This window comes from Poecilia reticulata, chromosome 9, assembly GCF_904066995.2.
Source record: "Poecilia reticulata chromosome 9, P_reticulata-male-v2, whole genome shotgun sequence".
Taxonomy (NCBI): Eukaryota; Metazoa; Chordata; class Actinopteri; order Cyprinodontiformes; family Poeciliidae; genus Poecilia; species Poecilia reticulata.
The window spans coordinates 1455556-1478095 of NC_088838.1; the positions used below are offsets into that span (position 1 = coordinate 1455556).

At 41.1% G+C, this 22540-nt stretch overlaps 1 protein-coding gene across 1 annotated transcript in view; it reads right to left on the bottom strand.

Annotated features, from left to right (window-relative positions):
• Positions 1–22540, bottom strand: part of npr3 (natriuretic peptide receptor 3) — a 127876-nt gene that overhangs the window by 72403 nt on the left and 32933 nt on the right. The window contains exons 2-3 of the mRNA XM_008419278.3: positions 9814–9936; positions 1614–1789 (exon numbers count right to left, since the gene is read on the bottom strand). Of these exons, the coding sequence (XP_008417500.1) occupies positions 1614–1789; positions 9814–9936 (299 nt within the window). The remainder of the gene's footprint in view (positions 1–1613; positions 1790–9813; positions 9937–22540) is intronic.

Consider the following 22540-nt stretch of genomic DNA (forward strand, 5'->3'; position numbering starts at 1 on the left):
AAGCTGTAGATAATTTTAAAGGTAACAAAACAATTTACCATGTTGGAGCAACTCTTGGAGCGTGGTTGTGCACTGTAAAAAACTTTAAGGAAAACTGAAAGATAAATATGAGCAGTAGCCTCACCTGGGCCTGTTGGTCCCTGTCACATATTCTTAAGAAATACATTTACAGATGAGGAACTTTTACTAAAATGTATCACACTAGCAATTGTTGAAGACAAAAAAATCTATACGTTTCAAATGTACTTAAACCAATCTTTACTATTTTGGAGAAAGCATGAAGCACTGAGAAGTTAAACTGTTGTTTTCCTTCAGAAGTTTCTACCCGCTCTTATGCAGGGACACACACGCGCGCACGCACGCACGCACAAATGTTTTGGTGTGCAGGACAGAGGTCAGTCCCTCTTACCATGCTATAAGTTTTTTCTCATGCCCTGTTAAAGAGTTTGATGCAGCACTTATCTGTTGTCCAACACCAAATAATGCACCGTAAGCTAAATATTGCAGTAAAAGAGTTAAACTGTTGTTTTCCTTCAGAAGTTTCTACCCGCTCTTAGGCAGGGACACACACACACACACACGCACACACACACACACACGCACACCCCCGCACACACACACGCACACCCACAGAGCAAGACACTCACTGGCCCCCTCCTCTTTGCTTTTTCTGTCAGTCTGTGTGTCTCTTATGGAACAAGGAGTTAGAGGCATTTAATTCCAACACTTTTTCATGAATACAATCTGTTTAAAACCAGAGGTAGTTACAATATTCCTAATCTAATTCAACATGGTTTAGAATATAGTATATTTATTTATTCACTTATATTTATTTATTCAAATCAAACTCCGATTAAAATTTGACAGAAGGGTGTCAGGGAGGTCAGGAAGTCACAAGGTTCCCATGGGGGAGGGGGGTTGATATCAATTAATCCATCAAACTCCAATTAAAATTTGACAGAAGGGTATATATATATCTCTAATAGGGTTAAATAAAATAAAACTTTTTTTTAAAGTTCAACTTGTTCCTGACTGTCCTTTTTATTGCTCGTCCATCTACCTCTTTTCATCACCCTTAGCATGCTATGGAATACAGGCCAAGGACTACTGAGCCACCATGCAAGATTAAAAAAGCAAAGATCTTGGAGTATATCAGGAAGGTCGGGAGGGGTGCTGGTGCCCATCTCCAGCCAACGTTTCGGGCGAGAGGCGGGGTACACCCTGGACAGGTCGCCAGTCTGTCGCAGGGCAACACAGAGACACACAGGACACACAACCATGCACACACACACTCACACCTAGGGACAATTTGGAGAGGCCAATTAACCTGACAGTCATGTTTTTGGACTGTGGGAGGAAACCGGAGTACCCGGAGAAAACCCACGCACGCACAGGGAGAACATGCAAACTCCATGCAGAAAGACCCCAGGCCGGGAATCGAACCCAGAACCTTCTTGCTGCAAGGCAACAGCTCTACCAACTGCGCCACTGTGCAGCCCGGGATAATCATCATTAAAATAAACATTTTTACAAATTTTGTCATGACATGAGCATCAGTTGTATGTAAAAGAATGTGAACATTTGTTTTATTCGGAACAGACGGAGATACATACATTTCCACAGTCATTGCAGTCATAAAGGCCAAGTCCCTCTATGGATCTTTTCATCTCGATGGAGAAGTTCTCATACTCTGGCTTGACTGTTCTGAGTAGAGTCACTGTGTTTAGGGAGGCATAGGCTTGCCTGGCATCGTCGTCAAACTCATCCTCTCTCTTCCAAGAACCATTGCCTGGAATGTTTAATGTTTAATTAATCACATTTTAATTGAAAACCACGTATCTACAATATAAACATCATGTTCAACTGAAAACTCCCCCCTTTAGCAAAATTATTGGATAATTTGCACAAAAAAAAAAAAGTAAATTAAATTAAATTCTAAACTCATTTTTTTAATGTCAAGATGAACTATTGGACATTGAGCTCGTATGTTAGAAAGACATACAAGCTCAACAACAAAATATATTTATTGTTTTTAATCTATTATTTAGGTTATTCAACCATCAAATTGACACAGATTTCTACTACAATCTATGAAGCTTTCAAAGTGTTTCAGGAACCCCTGATCATTTCTCCTACTACTTCTTTAGAAACATGGACTGTGGATGCTGACATTAGCGTTGGGGATGTCTGTGCTGCAACATATTTAGCATTGAGATACTATTTAAGAATTGAATAGCTTTGGCCATTGGCCAACTCATTTTTGCACTACTTAGACACAACAGTAGTCTTCTCCAGGGTGTCCTCTATTGAGTCTCCTTTTTATTTTATTTTCTCAATATTTTATTTATTTTTAAATTTTATTTTTAGGGCACCAACAGGAGGCATGTTTGTACCCCTCTACAATAACAATTACAAAATAAATATTTGAAGAGATGTAAAACTGAAGATACCCGCTACATTTAGTGTTAAGGACACCGCCGTCTGTCAAATTATGGACACATATGTGTTTTTTCAACATAAACTTGTTTGTGAATATAAATGTAGGTCTGATGTTGAAGTTATAAAAATCGTTTATATTTATTTTTGTAATTGTCCTTGTAATAGCAAGAAAGCCCCATCCTTGCCCCCCATCACAGAGATGGTTTGGCTGCAGAGAAAATTTCTGACTTTCGCTATAGGCAGCCTGAGTTGGTCCCACTGCTGTGAGTCAGAATCAAATATCCCGATATAAAGAAACAGTACCGCGACTGTCACCGAGACACACCTCAAAGCCCTGGTACCGCCTGCTCAGGGTTTGCTCCCTGCTTCACCTGACCCTAACGTGGGTTCGTACAGAAGCGTATTGTTATCATGAAGGAAAAATTTTCTTCGAGCACCATCAGTTACAACATGATAGTTATACTGTACAAATGTGATAGCTATATTGTAAAAATATGACAATATATTGTATACATGGGATAATTATATTGTACTAAAATGATAGTTATATTGTATAAATGTGATAATTTCAAACCTGTTGGTTGGTGTTGGTAGTGTGCTTTTAGTGCAGGCTTAAGGAAGGCTAGTAGAGTGGCTAACTGGAATTGGTCAAGTTTTCCTTCATACTTGGGCTATGATATGGAGAAATACTTATGTTACTTCGCATTGTGGTTGAAATCATTAATAGTATGCACACTCTGAGGAAGATCCTAAACAGAATGGGACTGCACAGAAGGAAACATCAGTCCAATATTCCAGATGTGGTAGCGTTCCCTTATACTTTGATGTAGTCTTGGTTTGATTCTGCATGTATGTTAAACAGCTTCCCAAAACCATGACTTGAAGCACAACATTATTTCATTCAAAGCTGTATTTCACTATGTTTCTACAAAAGTGTCACGTTACTCGTTACATCCAAGTCGTGTTGCGCTTTTTGTCCATTAAAATGTGAAGTTCAGGGGCTTAAGGTGGCGCCATAAAATCCGAGCAATAACGTGACTTAAGTGTCTGTTGTCACCCATCGTCACCCTGTACTCGTACGCGGAACTCCAGACATGCGCAGTGGTTTCCTCTGAGCGGGAGAAGATGTCTGTCTAATTGTTTTATGGTAATATAATAGCGCTGCATAAATCATAAGATATGGCGACATGTAAAATCAGCAGTGCTTCGCTTTCACAGACGGTGGGGACTTCGTCCAACTTTTAGCGTCACTTCGAAGGAAAGCTTAAAGAAAGATCTGTGGACATGATGCTAGCAAAGCTAGCTGTACTGACTGAGACACACATGTTGCATCCGCGATGAAAAAAGTTTTCACTCATGCACTGAATTATTGTGTGGAGGTGTTGACTGAGGTGTTGCAAATATGGGATAACCCTGTGACCAAAGTCTGCTTTGATATGACATTCAGGAACGATCCGATTCTTCTGGGCTGATCTTTACTGATTAAATTTATTTCAGCTCTAAGAATTTAATATCTAGGTGTTTTATGGGAATGTGGATCTTTCAGATCAATTTGAGAAGCAATTTTGATAGGTAAAACGTAATTTTTTGTCACGTAGCAGGTCTTTGGTGCTGGTCTTGACTTAGTCTTGGGTAGGTGGTCTTGACTACAACTCTGCTACGTGGCTCCTCGGTTGCATGTCCTCCCCCACCCACCTTCTTTCCTTCCCCTTTCTGTTGGATTTCTTTAAAAATAAATGCCACTAGTGGCAAAAAAACGTGAAGTTTATGCTATGTTAGGACAGGAGACAAGATGTTTCCATCCCTGAAATTATGATGCATAGAATATCACATATCTAAGTCTAAACTATGTTACAGCGAGTAAACATAATAAAAACATGCTTATCTGTGGCATTGTTCAAAATGGCACATTTCTAATGTATTAAAATTAAATACAATCGGTTCACTTAATGATATTGTATTAGGGATTAGGTAATGCATTCAGCAAATACTTTTAATACTTAAGTATTTTTAAAAGCCAGTACTTTTTTACTTTGACTTAAGTACAAATGTTAATGTGGTAGTTTTACTTTTACTTGAGTACATTTTTGTCTTTGTAATCTGTCCTATACCAAACTGTCACAACATGGAAACCGTTTCAACAAATATGTAAAAAAATTATTTGTTATAAAAGTTACTGCAGCTTTAGTCAGCGACAGGTTTCACTTTTACTTGAGTACATTTTTTGAGTACTTTCTCCACCACTGGTTATAGTTCAGTTTACAGTGCATATGACACAAAATCAAGTTTATAAATCAGTTTTGTGTTCCACAACTAATATTAGCTGTGGTAATTAGGTTCAGAATGTTTAAATTTGATCAGGTTTCTTCTTATTGGAAGTAACTTTAAGGTTTTTGATTAGTCCACATTAAATTTTGATAATGAGCCAAACCTAGCAGACTGAATGGAGTGGGTTAATGTTAATCAACATGCTGGTGTTGGCTCACATGCAATTCAAAGTTTAGCTAATATTACACTTTAGCTATATGTATAATATGTCATATGCATATTATGCATAATAAATATAATATGTATATAGCACATTATAAATCAAGATTCTAGTGATAGCTGTGATTAGTATTTTAGCTAGCTTTAGCTTTTGAGCTAGTTTTAGTTTTTATATAGGTATTTTCACTCTGCATGGAATATGTTGCTGTAGGTCAACATGCTATTGCTTGTCTAGATGGAATCAATTGGCATTTTAGCTAATTTTCACTTTTACATGGTTTTTTCAGACAGCATGGAATATTTATATTATATATATAAATATATATATATATTGTAGGTTAATGTGCTAGTGCTAATCTAGCACATTAACCTATCATTGGTAGTTTAGCTAGCTTTACCTTTGTAGCTAATTTTAGCTTTAACATGGGCTGTTTCACACTGCACGGGCCAACTTGCTAGTTATAACCTACATGCTTGTTTGTATATCAACAAGCTTTAGCTTTGTGACTCCTTTTGCTTTATAAACTGCAGATACCTTACAGTTTAGCTTTGAAAGTAGGTATGCACTGGTTTCTAACAATCTTTTGCATAGTCTGAAAGTTTTTACTTCTCTTCAACAGTTTTTTTAAAATGTTTTGCCACCTTTTGCTTTCTTCTACTGCTGCTTCTGCCCATTTTGTACATTTCTGCAAGTCTTCTGCAGTTTACTTCAAATTCATCTGCAATTTCAACCCAAAAATTCAGCTTATTGCATTCACACTGCAGTAGGTTGGATATGCTTCTATCCCTGCGTTCTTCAACTTATAACCTTTTGTCACATAATATTCCTACAGAGCTTTTACTAATAATTAACTCTTCTGATGGGAAAATTGTAAAAAGAGGGAGACTACAGCAGAGGACAAAACATATGAGCCCATATAAAAGGCAAAAGTTGCCTGTTTTCCAGTGCGTAACAGTGGTTTTGTCAAATGTGCAGTCCATCCAGAACAAGCTTAATGGGCTTTAGACGTAAACACATTTTCAAATTGAGAAAAATTTGCTGTCTTGCCTTCACAAAATCATGGCTTACAGACCAGGTTTGGGACAAGCAGTAGGTTCCAATTGGATTTGAAAGTCCAGTTAGGCTGCATTTACAAAACAGCCTGAAGTGATCCAATTAAGTTTTTTTTGCCAAATTTTATTTCTTTGGTGTAGTCATCAGACTTATAATATAATTATATGCAACCTGTATGCGACCTCCAGTGTAAAATGCAAACGACCTGAAAGTGTTGCTTCCAGTTCACCCCTCTAGTGCGCCCACGTGCACTATGATGTCACATATAAACACCGTGTTCAGTGTTTTGTCATGTGCGGCAAAAAAAGTGTTCAGTGTTTCCAGACGTAAAAGTCAGGGCTGAAACGATTCCTCGAGTGATTTGAGTACCTCGATTATTAAAATTCCTTGAGGAAAATTGATCTGCCTCGAAATGTTATGTTATATTATTTAGCGCATTGTGTTCCGGCCGGGACTTTATTTGTGCTCTCACTTCCGCCTGAGTTGTTGACGATAACGTCCAATTTTCAAATATCACTGATGCCTGGGAGGATTTTACTGATTAATGATAATGTCCGGGTTTTTGTCATTTTTCGCGGGACCAATAAACATCCTTAAAATGACGGGAGCGATGCTTGGAGTACTTCTCCCGGAGCTGCTGGTTGAGAGCGAATGGCAGGGAAGAGCACGGCGGGATTATTTACACAGGTGAGCGGATAGACTGAACACTGCGGGCGGATAGACTGAACACTGCGTAGCTAGGCCTGTCACGATAACAAATTTTGCTGAGCGATTGTCTAAAGAATTATTGCAATAACCAGTAATATTGTTTCAAGACCTTTTGACAGTGATTTAATGGAAATGACGTAATAATGCATGCTATTTCCTGCCATAGATAGAAACACTTTATTTTCAGAAGAACACATAACACTGTAACTGCTAAACTAAATAAACAAAACAACCAAAGACAAAAATAGAATGGATTCTCAGTCTCCATTAACAAAAACGTACTTGAATAAAAAGTAAACAACATAAAGCCAAAGTCAAAATAAATACTGCATTAACCAAAAGAGTGCAGATTATTAAGTCTGTATACTATACTGGACTTCAGTAATGACTTGATTTCAATAGAGAAGATGGGCACATCTGACTACCTATCCAATAGTTCACATTACACAATTTTTTTGCCCCTATTTTCCCCTTACGACAATCTTAGAATGTTGGCCGTTCTAAGATTGTCGAGGGTGATTTCGTAACCGATCATCCTGCAGTGTGTGGTGTGTTGCGATAGATCGTCGTGGCCGCTCCGATTTACATAAGGGGTTTGCCCCGACTGGGAGCTTAACGCTGAATGTGACCGGTGGTCAATCAGAAAGCGTGGATTCTCCTCTGCGCTTTCTGAGGGGAAATTACGGAGAGGAATCCCAAACAGCTGACACGGCGCAACCCAAAATCCAGCGGACATTGAAGATGATATGTGGAAACAACATAAATATTTATTCAACATTTTGTGCAAAGAATATAGAAATGACAAGGGGAGGAGTTGGAGCCAAATTGCTACCGCAGTTGATAAACCTGGTAACTTTTCAGCTGTTGTTCATTAACGTGACATAAATAGGTTATAATGATTTTAATTCAGTCAGAACTTTACGCTGACTCTAGCCATATGCATTGCAGGTAGATTATATTAAAGCATTGGGTATTTACTAATACCCAATGCTTTAACACCCATTAAAGCATTGGGTATTAAAGCATTAGTTAACTGGACTTGCAGCCATTATTTTGTGCCCATGTGGCTGGACACCACACAGCACGAACGAACCCGATCGAACAGTTATACCTAGGATTTCTGTCGACTAATGTGTGGTCTCTCAGGTTTTGAAAATGGGCCGACAGTTAGCCGACAACTCGTGTCATGTGCGCTGGACATTACATTAAGGAAATGAGGAAGGGAGGGTCAGTGGAGAGCACTGGAGTTGAGCCTTTTTTCATTCAGTGTCATCAAGAGAAAGAAAAAAAAGGCAGGAAGAGACGATAAAGCCAATAATTAAAATGAGGTCGATAGGTTTAATTTATCGTGCAATTAATTGGTTTATCGTTTATCGCGACAGGCCTATGCGAAGCTTTACTGAAAATACTGGAAAATAAATTTCTTATCATCCCGGTTGCAACCAATGGGTGGTGAAGAGCATTGTGATGTTACATACCTGGTAGATGTGTTTCTCTATGTGACGAATGCAGACCGTGTCAAATCCAGTAGATAACATGAACACAAACGCTATAAATGGCTGGGCAAGGTGAGAGTTAATCTCTTAAACTGACTGAAGATGAATACATAAACAGAAAGCTGGAGTATAGAGATTTTTTCTTTATAATAACCTGCTCACAAATAGACAAGCTATTTGTGAGCCTGCCCCTTTATTATTACTACATTGAATATAATTTCAAATTTCTGTATAACTTTTCTTCAAGTTAACTTAGAAAGTGAGCTATTATTCTTACAAGTTAATTTTCTAAACTACAGAAAAGTTATTGTTAGGAAAGTTCAAATGTGAAAAATTGGACTGATATACTGATATGCGATATGTTATGATACTGCTGTTATGTTAGATTTACCAATGTTTTATTTTATCTTTTTTTTTATCCGATTACCCGATTAATCGTAAGAATAATCAATATAATTCCTCCAATTTTGAAGTTGTTGTCTGATTGGAGCCAGCATATTAACAACTTAATCTTCATTATAGTCCACCATGGTTGTTGTTTTTCTTTCCCGCTTTTGTGTATCAAAAAGTTGAGTCGGGACATTAGTCGAGTATCATTGACGTTCAGGTTGGATGAAAGCAACCTGGATGTTCAGATACAGGTCACATTTGGAAAGATACATATTGGATATCCAAGTGGCCTGTGTTGCCTTCAAAAAATTTTGAAGGCAACACGGTTGTTCAGACCGTCATGAACAGATCAGACACAAGTCACATTAAGGCAAAAAAAAAAAAAAAATCAGAATTGGGTCACTTCCGGATTCAGTGTGAATGCAGCTCTCGGAGATTACAACCAAACATCGCTGAAGTGAACCAGAGGTACTATAAAACTGTTTTGTTTCTTGAGATAAAGAAGATAAATATATGGAAGGCTCCAGCACCTGATGGAATCTGTGTAGATCTAACAAACTAAAAAAATGTAAATCGGTAACTTTAATTTCTATTGTGATTAAAACTTTAGAAAATATTTTAAATGTTTGAAAGTCCCATCAACTATGATGCAATTTGGATCTCACCCTAGATGATGTTGTGTCAAGTGCAAGATCTCCACGGGCTTGTGTGCTGCCCTCACTGCTTTTTATGTTGTATTCAAACAGATGCAGGTATTCTACAGAAAACACTTGTTAAATTTTAAGGTGACAATGTTGTTCTTTTGCTCCTTCGTGAAATGGAGACTTTTCCACTTTTCCATAGCATAGCGTGACAGTAAGCAGAATATATATTTTGTTGACGATTATCCTAATATTCACTCTGATCTGGATTTTTCTTTTACCAACAATTTTAAAGTGTGCACCCAGGTCAGCAAAGTGGTGCTGATGTCAAACTTAGTCAAACTTTGTAATAATAAAAAAGTTTGAAATAACATAATATCACTGTTGTAGTTTTTTAATCTGATGTCCATGTTACTTCTTGGATATAATTTGTAATTTTAAATGATCACATGAAGCACATCTAAGAAAAAAGGCTAGATGTATCCCATGGTACAGACGTGCACTCTACCCTTTTCACCTCCTGCAAGATCATAAACATTAATACTAATTGTTGACTTTTTAAACAACTAATTTAATGAGAAACATGATGTGAACTCACCATAAGAAGAGGCATTGAAGAGATCAACATTAAAAAATATATAACTGCCATTGGTCAGCTGCTGCTTGTGTGCTGCAAGCATGATTTCTCGAATCCTGTCTGCTCCGGCACACATGATCACCACTGGAGAAAAATCACATTCACAATTCAGTCAAAATTTTGCAAGAACACTACAATACACAAATAGTCATTGTTCATGAGAAAACATTCTTTTGAAAGAACACTATCATGGAAAATTTACAAAGCCCTTGTGTACATGACCCATTTAGGTGAAGAATGTGGCAGAATAGCTCACTAACATAACATCTGGATGATGAAATGGAAAATACATAAACTGAACCACTCCTCTAATTATAATGATCACTCACTCAAACACTCTTACCCGATAGGCTACTTGGGGTTTAGTGCCTTTTCTAAGGGCACATCATTTTTGCTGGGGGAGCTGGAATCAAACTCACAACACTTAAGATTGTCAGACTACTGGTCTGTGCAAGGGTGCAACTACATTATTTCTGAGTTGTATGCAGACACATTATAGACACCCTCAATCCCTGAAATTTTCAATGTGCAGGTGAATAAGTATGAATTAGTCATGCATTTTTAAAATACAAGACTTCTGTTTCAGCTTTTTATTTCATGTGATTATATGTAGGTAATAGGCTCCATCAAAAAAAAAAAGTTCCATAATTTGTGTATTGGGTTCTATAATGAGTTGTTCCAGTTCCTATTTACTTTGCATTAGATGTTTTAATTGAAGATATTCTAAATATTGAGTATCATCAAGTTTATATTGTTAATTCTGAAAATGAAAGGAGTTTATTATCTAAAAATATGTTCAAAATGTGTAATGCCTTTAGAGACCCACAAGCTAAAAAATAAAGTTTTTATTTTTTTAATTATAAGATCTGGATTGTTCCTAAATGTTGTGTATTTTGAGGTGGTAAAATTTGAGTTGATAATATCATTGAATTTCCACCAAACTGAAAGAGTGGCTTTAATAGCTGGTGATTTAAAGCAACTATGTTTCTTAATCACTTGACTAACAAGCGGTAAATCCGATAGTTGCATTTACCACAAAATGATTGTTCTAATTCATTTAAATAATTGTGTTGCTGGTTTTGGGTCAACTTAATTATGTAGTGTAGCTGATTGGCTAAATAATAATAATAATAATACAAATTTGGTGCATCTAGCCCTCCATATTGTTTTGATTTTTGTAAAGTTGATAACGTTATTGTTGGTGACTTGTTTTTCCAATAAAATTTGGAGATTATACTATCTAAAGATGTGAACCATTCTTTAGTTGGTTGGATGGGTAACAACAACACCTTATCGTGGTGGAGGGGTTTGAGTGTCCCAAAGATCTTAGGAGCTATGCTGTCTGGGGCTTTATGCCCCTGGTAGGGTCACCCAAGGCAGACAGGTCCTAGGTGAGGAACCAGACAAAGCACAGCTCAAAGACCCCTTATGATGGACACAAACTTTGGACTTGGTTTTCCCTCGCCCGGATGCGGGTCACCGGGGCCCCAGCCAGGCCTGGAGATGGGGCACGATGGTGAGCGCCTGGTGGCCGAGCTTTTACCCACGTAGCCCGGCCGGGCTGAGCCCGAAGAGGAGACGTGGGTCCCCCTCTTCCGATGGGCTCACCACCTTTCCGAGGGGCCAAAGGGGTCGGGTGCATTGTGCTATGAGTGGCAGCCGAGGGAGGGGATCCTGGTGGTCTGATCCTCGGCTGCAGAAGCTGGCTCTTGGGACGTGGAATGTCACCTCTCTGGTGGGGAAGGAACCAGAGCTAGTGTGCGAGGCTGAGAGGTTCCGGCTAGAAATAGTCGGCCTCACCTCGACACATGGCTCTGGTTCTGGAACTAGTCTCCTTGAGAGGGGCTGGACGTACTTCCACTCTGGAGTTGCCCACGGTGAGAGGCGCCGGGCTGGAGTGGGCATACTTGTTTGCCCCCCATCTGGGCATCTGTACGTTGGGGTTCACCCTGGTGAACGAGAGGGTAGCCTCCCTCCGCCTACAGGTGGGGGGACGGGTTCTGACTGTTGTTTGTGCTTACGGGCCAAACAGCAGTTCAGATTACCCACCCTTCTTGGAGTCCTTTGAGGGGGTACTGGAGAGTGCCCCTCCTGGGTACTCCCTTGTTCTACTGGGGGACTTCAACGCTCACATGGGCAATGACAGTGAGACCTGGAGAGGCGTGGTTGGGAGGAACGGCCCCCCCGATCTGAACCCAAGCGGTGTTCTGTTGTTGGACTTCTGTGCTCATCACGGATTGTCCATCACGAACACCATGTTCAGGCATAAGGGCGTCCATATGTGCACTTGGCACCAGGACGCCCTAGGCCGCAGTTTGCTGATTGACTTTGTCATCGTCTCATTGAATTTGCAGCCGTATGTCTTGGACACTCGGGTGAAGAGAGGTGCGGAGCTGTCCACTGACCACTTCCTGGTGGCGAGTTGGCTCCGGTGGTGGGGGAGGAAGCCGGTCAGACCTGGCAGGCCCAAACGTGTAGTGAGGGTCTGCTGGGAACGTCTGGCGGAGTCCCTTGTGAGATGGAGCTTCAACTCTCATCTCCGGCAGAACTTCGAACACGTTCCGGGGGAGGTGGGGGGCAATGATCTGAGTGGACCATGTTCCGTACCTTCATTGCCGAGGCGGCCTATAGGAGCTGCGGCTGCAAGGTTGTTGGTGCCTGTCGCGGTGGCAACCCTCGAACCCGTTGGACACTTTCAGTGAGGGATGCTGTCAAGCTGAAGAAGGAGTCCTATCGGGCCTTTTTGGCCTGTGGGACTCCAGAAGCAGCTGATGGGTACCGGCAGGCGAAACGGCATGCGGCTCGGGTTGTCGCTGAGGCAAAAACTCGGGCGTGGGAGGAGTTTGGAGAGGCCATGGAGACAGACTTCCGTACGGCCTCGAGGCGATTCTGGTCCACCATCCGGCGTCTCAGGAGGGGGAAGCAGTGCAGCACCAACACTGTTTATAGTGGGGATGGTGTGCTGCTGACCTCAACTCGGGACGTTGTGGGCCGGTGGGCGGAATACTTTGAAGACTTCCTCAATCCCACCAACATGCCTTTTGTTGAGGAAGCTGAGCCTGGGGACTCTGGGTTGGGCTCTCGAATCTCTGGGGACGAGGTCGCCGAGGTGGTCAAAAAGCTCCTCGGTGACAGGACCCCGGGGGTGGATGAGATCCGCCCGGAGTTTCTTAAGGCTCTAGATGTTGCAGGGTTGTGTTGGCTCACACGACTCTATGGTCATGAGCTTTGGGTCATGACCAAAAGAACGAGATCACAGGTACAAGCGGCGGAAATGGGTTTCCTCCGCAGGGTGGCTGGGCTCTCCCTTAGAGATAGGGTGAGAAGCTCGGTCATCCGGGAGGGACTCAGAGTAGAGCCGCTGCTCCTCCACGTCGAGAGGAACCAGTTGAGGTGGCTCGGGCATCTGGTCCGGATGCCTCCTGTTACGCCTGCCTGGTGAGGTGTTCCGGGCACGTCCCACCAGGAGGAGGCCTTGGGGAAGACCCAGGACACGCTGGAGGGATTATGTCTCTCGGCTGGCCTGGGAATGCCTTGGGATTCCCCTGGAGGACCTGGAAGAAGTGGCTGGGGAGAGGGAAGTCTGGGCCTCCCTTCTGACGCTGCTGCCCCCGCGACCCGACCCCGGATAAGCGGAAGAAAATGGATGGAAAAAATTAATTATTAGTGCAAAAGCTGGTAAATATATATAACAGAAAAAAGCAGATGTATTTACAGCAAAATAAGCATTTAGAAAGTATTTACTCAAGACACTGAACGTCAGATAAAGTTTTATTTTTCAAAAAAGAAAAAACCACATGTATCCTTTTTTTCCCCACCGCATGACTATAAATGGATGAGACTGTACCTCTTTTTTTACAAACTGGTTTGTAATAGTGAGCTGGTTCTCGGTTCCTAAATAGGATTTTCACATAATTTTTTAAATTATTGCAAGTTTTAAGGCTCTGTACATTATTTTAACTTGTCGCAAATATTTTAGGCTGATTCTAACTCAAAAACACCACGAATTCAGCCTTTTCTCTATTTTTTTCTACCTCAACTTGCGCGGGTTAGATATAAGAAAAAAACTGCGGGCATCAACAATTTAGCAAGCGTTATTGAACAACGCATCAGTACACAGACATTTTTTAAGAATGCTATTAAATTAAAGAGTGAAATTGGCTGTTGGGATAAAGCCCACAATGCAAGCAGCGCGGTCTCGGGTGTATTGCTCCAGACTGGCTGCAGCTGATGATATATGTGTATTCTGTTTTCTTTTGTCAATCTGATCGTTTGTACTCAGCCGGCGATATACTTGTATTGCTCCAATCTAGCTGGCTCCTTAGCTCTGATTGGTTGAATTCACCTAGCACACCCCCGTCCATGAGGGTGTGTTGAAGCATTACGTGATGTGATTTAATAGGTCGACAAAAGGTGGAGGGTGGTTCCCCACACCTTTCCTATTTATAACGGACGCACAGCTTTTCAGCTATTTCACAGCCCTCCCCGAGGTTACCAGCGGGATCCTGCTGAAGGTGCATTTGAGTTTTAATTGTCTTCTTTAAGAAAAAAATCTAAATAGTGGCGGCGCTTTCTGATTCCCAGTTCAACGATATATTCAGCAGCAGTAAGTAGCTGAGCTTTTTTTTCTTTTTTTCTTTCTTTCTTTCTTTTTGTCTTAAAGCAGGGGTGTTTGGATGTTACATTCACGCATTGTAATTTTTCTACAGACCCTGCCGCGGAGGTATCGAATGATGCCTTCCTAGCACAACCTGATTCTCAGTTCGGCGTTATATTCAGCGTCAGTAAGTAGAACTTTTTTTTTTCTTAACGCAGGCTTAGGGCAGAGGTGTTTGGGTGTTACAATCACGCGTTGTAATTTGTCTACAGATCCACCCGCCGTGGATGAACCGGATGATACCTTCCTAACACAATTTCTCTCCCGTCAGTATATCTGTATTTTATTTTTTATCAAGTTCTTGAATCAAATAAGATAACTAATAATTATAGTATACAGATTTACCGGAAAAGTGGCCTGTTACCGAGGATGAGAGGGGGGTTCGATCCAGGAACCTCCTGTCACTAAGTAGATCAAGACTTCAGGGGCGTGTTCTCAACGAGTTAAGAAACACTCCTCTCAGCCCGGTGGTTACCGTCTATGACTGAGAAGATGACTTCCTGCCAGCGCAACAGAGCGTTCGTTCGAGCACCGACAACGGACAGCGGAGCGCTCCAGCAGCTAGCCAGCATCGCAAAGCAGCTAGCGGGGCTAGCACCCCCCCTCCCGCTACTGACAGACAACGGATTGCTCCAGTGACTACCCAGTCAGCATCGCAAGATAGCTAGCGGTGCTAGCTTGTGCCCCGCATCGACTGCCGGACAGTGACGCGCTCCAGCAGCTACCAAGCATCGCAACGTGGCTAGCAGACCTCGTGCCACTGATCCAGCTGATGCTACTGCAGCTAGCCAGCACCGCAACGCTGCTAATTTGTCATGAATTAGATGACAAACTAATATTCTATGACTTTGAATCATTCTTCGGTGAAGGCAGTGTCCATGTTCCCGTTTTAGTCTGTACTAAAACTTTTGAAAGGTGACCAGTGGTTTTCATATGGTCTTGATTGCGTCCAGAAATTTCTTCTCCATTTCAGAAGGCCGTTGTACAAAGGTTGTACCTTTATAGCACACAACTCGAAGAGGTATGATGGCTACCTTGTTTTGAATGCCATAATACAATTAGGTATAAAGCCTCACATTATCATGCAGGGAGGCAAAATTCTTTGTTTTACAGACCATGATTACAGTTTGAAATTAATCGACAGCCTTTCATTTCTTACTATGAAGTTGAGCGTGATGCCAAAAGCTTTAGGTTTCACTGACCACGCCAAAAGTTATTTTCCCCCACTTATTCTCCTCAAAGCAGTATCTGCAGTATGTTGGACCGTTCCCACCACCAGATTGCTATGGTATGGTTTTCATGAATCCTTCTGAACTGCAAGAGTTTTCAGACTGGTACAGAGAAGCATTCAAAGAGGTCTTTGACTTTGCAAAAGAAGTGCTTCATTACTGTAAAACAGATGTCGATATTCTTTTTCAAGCCTGTTAAATTCAGAGATGAATTTTTTTAAGGAGACCCGTGTAGACCCTTTTAAATCCGTCACCATCACATTGGCATGCATGAAAGCATTTGTAACCAATTACCTGCCACCAAAAACGTTAGCAATACCATCACCAACTGACTACAGACGTAGCTTAAAGACTTTCTCAAACGCAGTGGTTGGAATGGATAATGGCCGATAAAAACATACATATAGAACACGCTTTAAACACGGGTGAAAAGAAAATTGGGCCTTACTTTGCAGACGGCTTTGCTGTTGTAGAGAATGTCCCTACAGCTTTTTTCTATCACGGCTATTTCTTCCACGCTTGTTCTCAGTGTTTTGCTCTCCATGAAAAATGTCCTTTAAGAAATGTCACATTTGAACAGATTCATGCAGCCAGTGTTGAGAAAGACAGGATCCTGCAGTCTGAGTATGGCGTTCGTCTCGTGATTCTGTGGGAGCATGAATGGGCTGAAATGAAGCGATCTGATCTAGGGGTTATTAACTTTCTCAAAAAATTTAATCCACCAGAACCTCTCGTACCACGACAGGCTCTTTTTGGTGGACGGACTTGCGCTTTTAAGTTGAGACACACGGCAGGTCCCGACGAAACTGTACACTATGTGGACTTCACCTCACTGTATCCCTATGTCATCTGCAGCTCCTCCTATCCCCTGGGGCATTCTTCAATAAAATACTGAGATTTTGATCACCCTAATGCTTACTTTGGGTTCATTAGAGCTGCTGTCTACCCTCCTAGAGGCCTCCGTTTTCCAGTTCTACCGTACAAGACGTCATGCAGTAAGCTGGTTTTCACTGTCGAACTTGTGCTGAAAAAAATAATCAGACAACATCCTGTCCCCACAGCGACCAGGAAAGGGCTCTCACAAGTGTCTGGGTGACTGTTGAGTTTCAGAAAGCATTACAATATGGTTATCGGCTGGCGAAAATCACAGAAGTGTGGCATTTTGAAAGAAGTAGCAGCACAATCTTTCAAAAATACTTTCACACATTTTTGAAGGGTAAGCAGGAAGCGTCAGGGTACCCGGCTGATGCAGTCGATCAGGAGTGTAGAGAGAGGTATGTGAGGGAGTACAAACAGCATCGAGGTATCCAGCTGGATCCGACCAAAATTGCATTTAATCCAGCAAAAAGACAGATAAGTAAGGTCATCCTTAATAATCTGTGGGGGAAGTTTGGACAGAGACTAGACCTGACACAGACCAGTATTGTGAGTGATCCTGATGAGTTTTTCAAGTTTTTGTTCTCAGGGTAAATACAATGTCAAGTATTTCCACTTTCTGAATGCTGATGCGTGCATGTTACAGTGGAGCTACAACAAACACTGCGTCACTCGACCGAACAAGGTAAATTACATTTTTGTGGCTGCCTTCACTACAGCTTGCGCACGATTGAAGCTTTTAAGTTGTATGGAGCCATTACAGCAAAGGGTTTTGTACGTGGATACTGACAGTAATTATATGGTATTGTTTAAGAATCCGAGAGACAAATTACAAGTAAATATTCTTGCACGTCAAATCTTCCTGTCAGCAAAGCGTTTTTTCTTAGAAAGTTTTGAAGATGCAACCATAGAGGCTCATGGTTATCTAATCCTCGACCTTACACCCGCCTGTCCAGAACACTTCAGATTGAGATTGGGTTTACTACCTCAACAGTGGCCAGTTGTGTATGTACCTAAAACAAAGTAAGTCATGTCCGCAAGAATAAAAAGGAATGCATCCCTACTACGGGCTCTGTATCACTCTACCCCTCATAAGAGAAAAGATATCCTCAGCCACTGCTCACCTGACTTTCTAAAAGCTTTGTGCGAGGTGGCGCTCAATATATTAAAAGGTAACATAAAAATGTCACCTTCTCAACATCAAAAACTGAAAAAACAGAAGAAGCTCATCAGACTGCTGGCTGACAAACGAGCAGGTTTGAAACGTAAACAGTTATCTCTCAGGGAGGTGGGTTCATTCTCCCTATTTTAGCTGCTCTTGCACCCTTGATCGGAAACCTGGTGGGCGGAATTATCAGGAGATAAAAAAAAAATGTCTCAAAAGATGTATTTAATCTCACCGCATCAGTTCAAACGTCTGAATCAGTCTGAGACTTCTATCAGGCAAACGGCTGAAGAGGATTTGGATTCGAAGATGAGGGCGATATTGAATGATTCAGGACTAACTTCATATGAGAAAATTAAAAAATATGATGCTCTGCTACAGAGATATTTGACTAATCAAACAGGGGGAGTTAGAGGAACAGCAGTTAAATGTCAATATACAGCGTGACCGCGATACGGATGACCCTGTGATTGAACCTGGAGCTCGTGCGGAACATTCTTTCTCAAGATGAATTAGATGGAACAGCGAATGAAGTTGTAAACGTCCTCCCAGAAAAAGCGCGAAAAAACGCAGTATGTATTTTGAAAAAACTGTCAAAAAGCAATAGCGGATGGACACCCAGAGGAGAATTTGTTCATCAGGGGCATGTGAGTGAGGGGTTTCACCTGGTGGATTTACTAAAAACACTCTTGCTCCCATTTAAAAGAAAACATCGTGGTTATCTGCCTAAAGGCTGGGGTGATTTTCTTCACGCTCTGGCTGACATAAATATCCCAGTTTCTTCAGTTAATAATCCACACGCTCGTGATGAATACCTACGTTTCAAGACAGATACTGAGAGTGTTAAAAGAAGAAAATAAAAGATTATCCATTCTCCATCGCTTAAAGGGGCCGAGTACTCAACAGTTGAAAAAAAGAAGAAGAAAATTACCCTTTCACCATCATTTGACGGATACGGTGAAATCACAAGTGGGGAGTGGGTGTCCAAAAGACCTTCTAAATGGATTCATTTTTCCCCATAAGACTTTTGATAGAAAATATTGATTCTTTTTTATTATTATTTTAAATAAAAATATTTATTGAACAGATTTCAAGGGTAAATTTTTTTCACAAACTACAGTGAAAAACTAAAATTTCAATGAAAAATATTACACAAACAACTTGTGACAATCCTTAAACATCTGCATGGAGCATGTACCGTGATTAAAGAGGCTGGAAGTGTCATTTCTTATACACCGCTGATACTTTATCACAAAATTTGATACCATTACATAATTTTTATGCAAATCATTGTGGAAAAAGAGTCTAATACTTGATCCAACAACAATCCTCTAGCACATTGACAAAGGTAATAGACGCAGTGCTGGCCACACACAGTGGACATGGTGTCTTGAAGCTGTTTATTGTGATAAAAATATTTCTGAAGATCGCGGTCTTAAAAATGTTACAATGCTCGATGGGTAGAATTCAAAATGAGGGGGGAAACCATATGAATCAAAAAACATGGCTTGCTTATTGTCTTCCAAAGTCATCGCCAGCCAGTGTTCTCCGGGCATATCTGAGGGGTGTGTGTTGACGATGAAGTAGGTTGGTCCTGTGTACTTGTGCGCGAGTAGAGGTAGTTGATCGCATACCCAGACACCGCAAAACTGATCTCCTAAGAGATGATGTAGCAAGCTCTCCAGCTGGTGATTATTCATATTTTAATAGAAATCCACCAAAACCTGCCTTCGTGAATTGAGCTCCACTATTGAATCGTAAGACACGTACACAATCAGCGTGGTGGTGTGCAGGAGAGGGACTCTAAAGCGCATTTTCAGCCTCAAATTTCCATTTGATACCACAGATAATGCATCACCGTCCTGACTTGCTGTAAGATTAAATACGAATAGCGTGTATCCGTCATTAAATTCCTGATGAGTGAAGCTCAGAGGGGAATCTTTTAAATGACGACCTGTTGCGCTGAAGATGTTATAATATTCTCTGACTGATAAACCGTGATTAAATTGAGGTTGAAATGCTTTTGCCGGTACTTGTCTACCGTCTCTGCAAAGAGCTAAATATTCCACATCGAGATGTTTAAAGTTAAAAGGTGACAGGTCCCGTCTTCCTGTGAAAGCCTCGTGATGAACCATGCCTATCACAACATATTTCGGCATGGTCCCTAAAAAGAGATTCTCCTGAGTACATATCCTTGAATGTTCAGGGATGGAATATGATTTAACTTGGACACGTGAAATAGGATAGAGAGCATAACCTCTCATCAGGGCTGAGGTATGACCAAGACGAACAGCTGGGGAAACAGAAACCTTTTTCACAAAAAGAGAGGCTCCTAGTATTTTCAGTTGATAGGTCGAATCATTAGCCCCCGTAAGACGGAAAGCATCACTAGCTCTTGTTAATTTAATTCTCATATCCACAGAATTAAGTAACAATCTTTCACAAAAAAATATATCCGAGTGAATAGGACAGATCAGGTGTGCTTCTCTGGATTCAGCCGTGAAGGAAGCTCTTCTATTTAATGTCGCATTTGGACCATTGACCACCACTACAGAGTCCAGTGCACCTGCTGTGTCTTTGTAAAAAAGCCCAGCACTAAATTGACTTAATGCCTGTTCAGAAAAGTTGAGTAGTGTCTCTAAGACAGCTCTATATGGATGTGAGGAGCTTGACTGTGAAATCAGCCGATCTCCCAGTACAATGTTGACCTGGCTGAAAATTGAATTAAGTGGATAATTCACAAGTCCCACAGCTGCATCAGCCACTAGGTTACAACCTAGTGGCTGATGCAGCCACTACCTAGTGGCTGATGCAACCTAGGTTAGTTAGTAGACAGTAGGTGCGTTAGTAGACAGTAATCTACTAACGCAGATTACTGTCTGCGTTAGTAATCTTGATCCGGAGACGGAGTAAGGGTCATTTAAGTCCATATATTTTTCACCGTCACCTGGAATAAAAAATTCAATTGGGCCGGCATCGGTAAGAGCTGATAGCAGTAAAATTTCTGAATATGTTTTATCCTCGATGGATAGCTGGGTCATGGGAGCTGAAAATAAATCCAGCTCTGCTAAGGTGCATTCGGGTGGCTTTTGGTGTAAGAGCGCCATACTTCTCTGACTTTTTTTTTTTTTCTCAGTGAAATATATCCCTGCTCCGAGCAGACTTCTTCCTCTTAGCCTTGCTTCTTCCTTCTGATTTCTTCTTTTTATGGAGCTTTCGTATTTGTGAGCTCCCTACATGCTCTCCCGACAGGCGCTTTCTTGCTTTCTGGGACAGAACCATAATTCCTGACTGGGTGTGCCTGAGATTTTATTCACGGCTTTACCTATGACGTCAGAGGCAATGTTTGTGGCTGCCTTTTTCAAGTGAGGTCTGGCGATCGCAAATCCTGTCTTAATGAATGGTGAGACAAAACGAAATAATAAAAAAAAAAGACTCGATTCCACGACCATACATGACTGGAGATCCGTGAAAACCAGGTAGTGCTCCGCCGACCTGGCTTTGATAATAGTGTACAAACAGTGGGGGTCATCTCTCGGATTTATCAGAACCATTTTTTTCTCTCGCAAATTTAGACTATTTCCTCCTGTGATGTCTCCTTATATGCTTTTCACGCACTGCAGTGAAAAAGCAGTATGAATGATATCTTTTCATTCCTTGTGATATATAAGGCTCTGTATAATTAGCGGGATATTACCTCACTGTACGTTGCAGTAGCGCTGGTCGGAAATGTAATTTCACGATTGTCTTTCCATAGGTAAAATTTATGGGGACATTCTGGTGTGATTTAAATTGTATCTCGATGTTTTCAATGTGTTTTCGTGATACAGGGAGTTAGTGGGGTGGATTAAAATTTTGGGTTATTATATCACCAAACTTGCCTTCTACTTTAACTGTACGTAGAAGGGGGACATACGCATCCCCAACTATTTGCTGTTCAACTACATTGCTGTAACAGTAAAGCTGATAGAAATCTGCTTTCATATCCATCGGGTAATGAGCCGTCTTTTCATCAAAAGTGATCCATTGACCGGGTTTCACCCCTAACATGTAAGCGATCGGGACGTGAAAACGCAGATGGTGATGACCATCTGATTGAAAGTGTAATCTGTTTTCAAGCATATTCAGGTGGAAATAAATATTAGAGTCTATTTGTCTGAGGTGTGACTCTCTCATTTTTTAGCTGCATCTTACTATATCGGTAATCGGTTACCGATAGTAATCGGTAATTACTGTTACTATCAGGTGTAACTGATAGTAACACCTGATACTAACACCTGATAGTGTTAGTATCCTGATAGTAACTGTGTGAAAAATTTCGTCAGTAAATCTTCTCCCTCCCTGCTTTCCTCCATTCAAAATAGGCTGTTTCTTTCGGGACATTATGCCAGCTGTGTGGATAAGTTACCTCTGTTAAAGCCACCTGCCATAGTCCTTCGAAATTAATATGCTGCGCTAAATTCATGCGGTAACTTGAGATGGTATTATTTTTAAAAACATTTAGACCTGCATTGCTTGTTAAAGTGACATACAAGCCGTCATCTTCTCCCGCTTGCTCCATGGTAGTGTTCTGTGTAAGGTGTAATGTTGACACACCCTTATATATCTTGAAGCTCATCCTGTCTGATCCAGCTATTAAATTTCTCAGGCCAATTTTTCCAGCGTACAAAGACCTGTTTAATTCCTCTCACAGTGCATCGTTTTAAAATTTTTTCCATTTGAAACACCTCGTCATTACATAGTTTTACCTTCTGAAGTTCA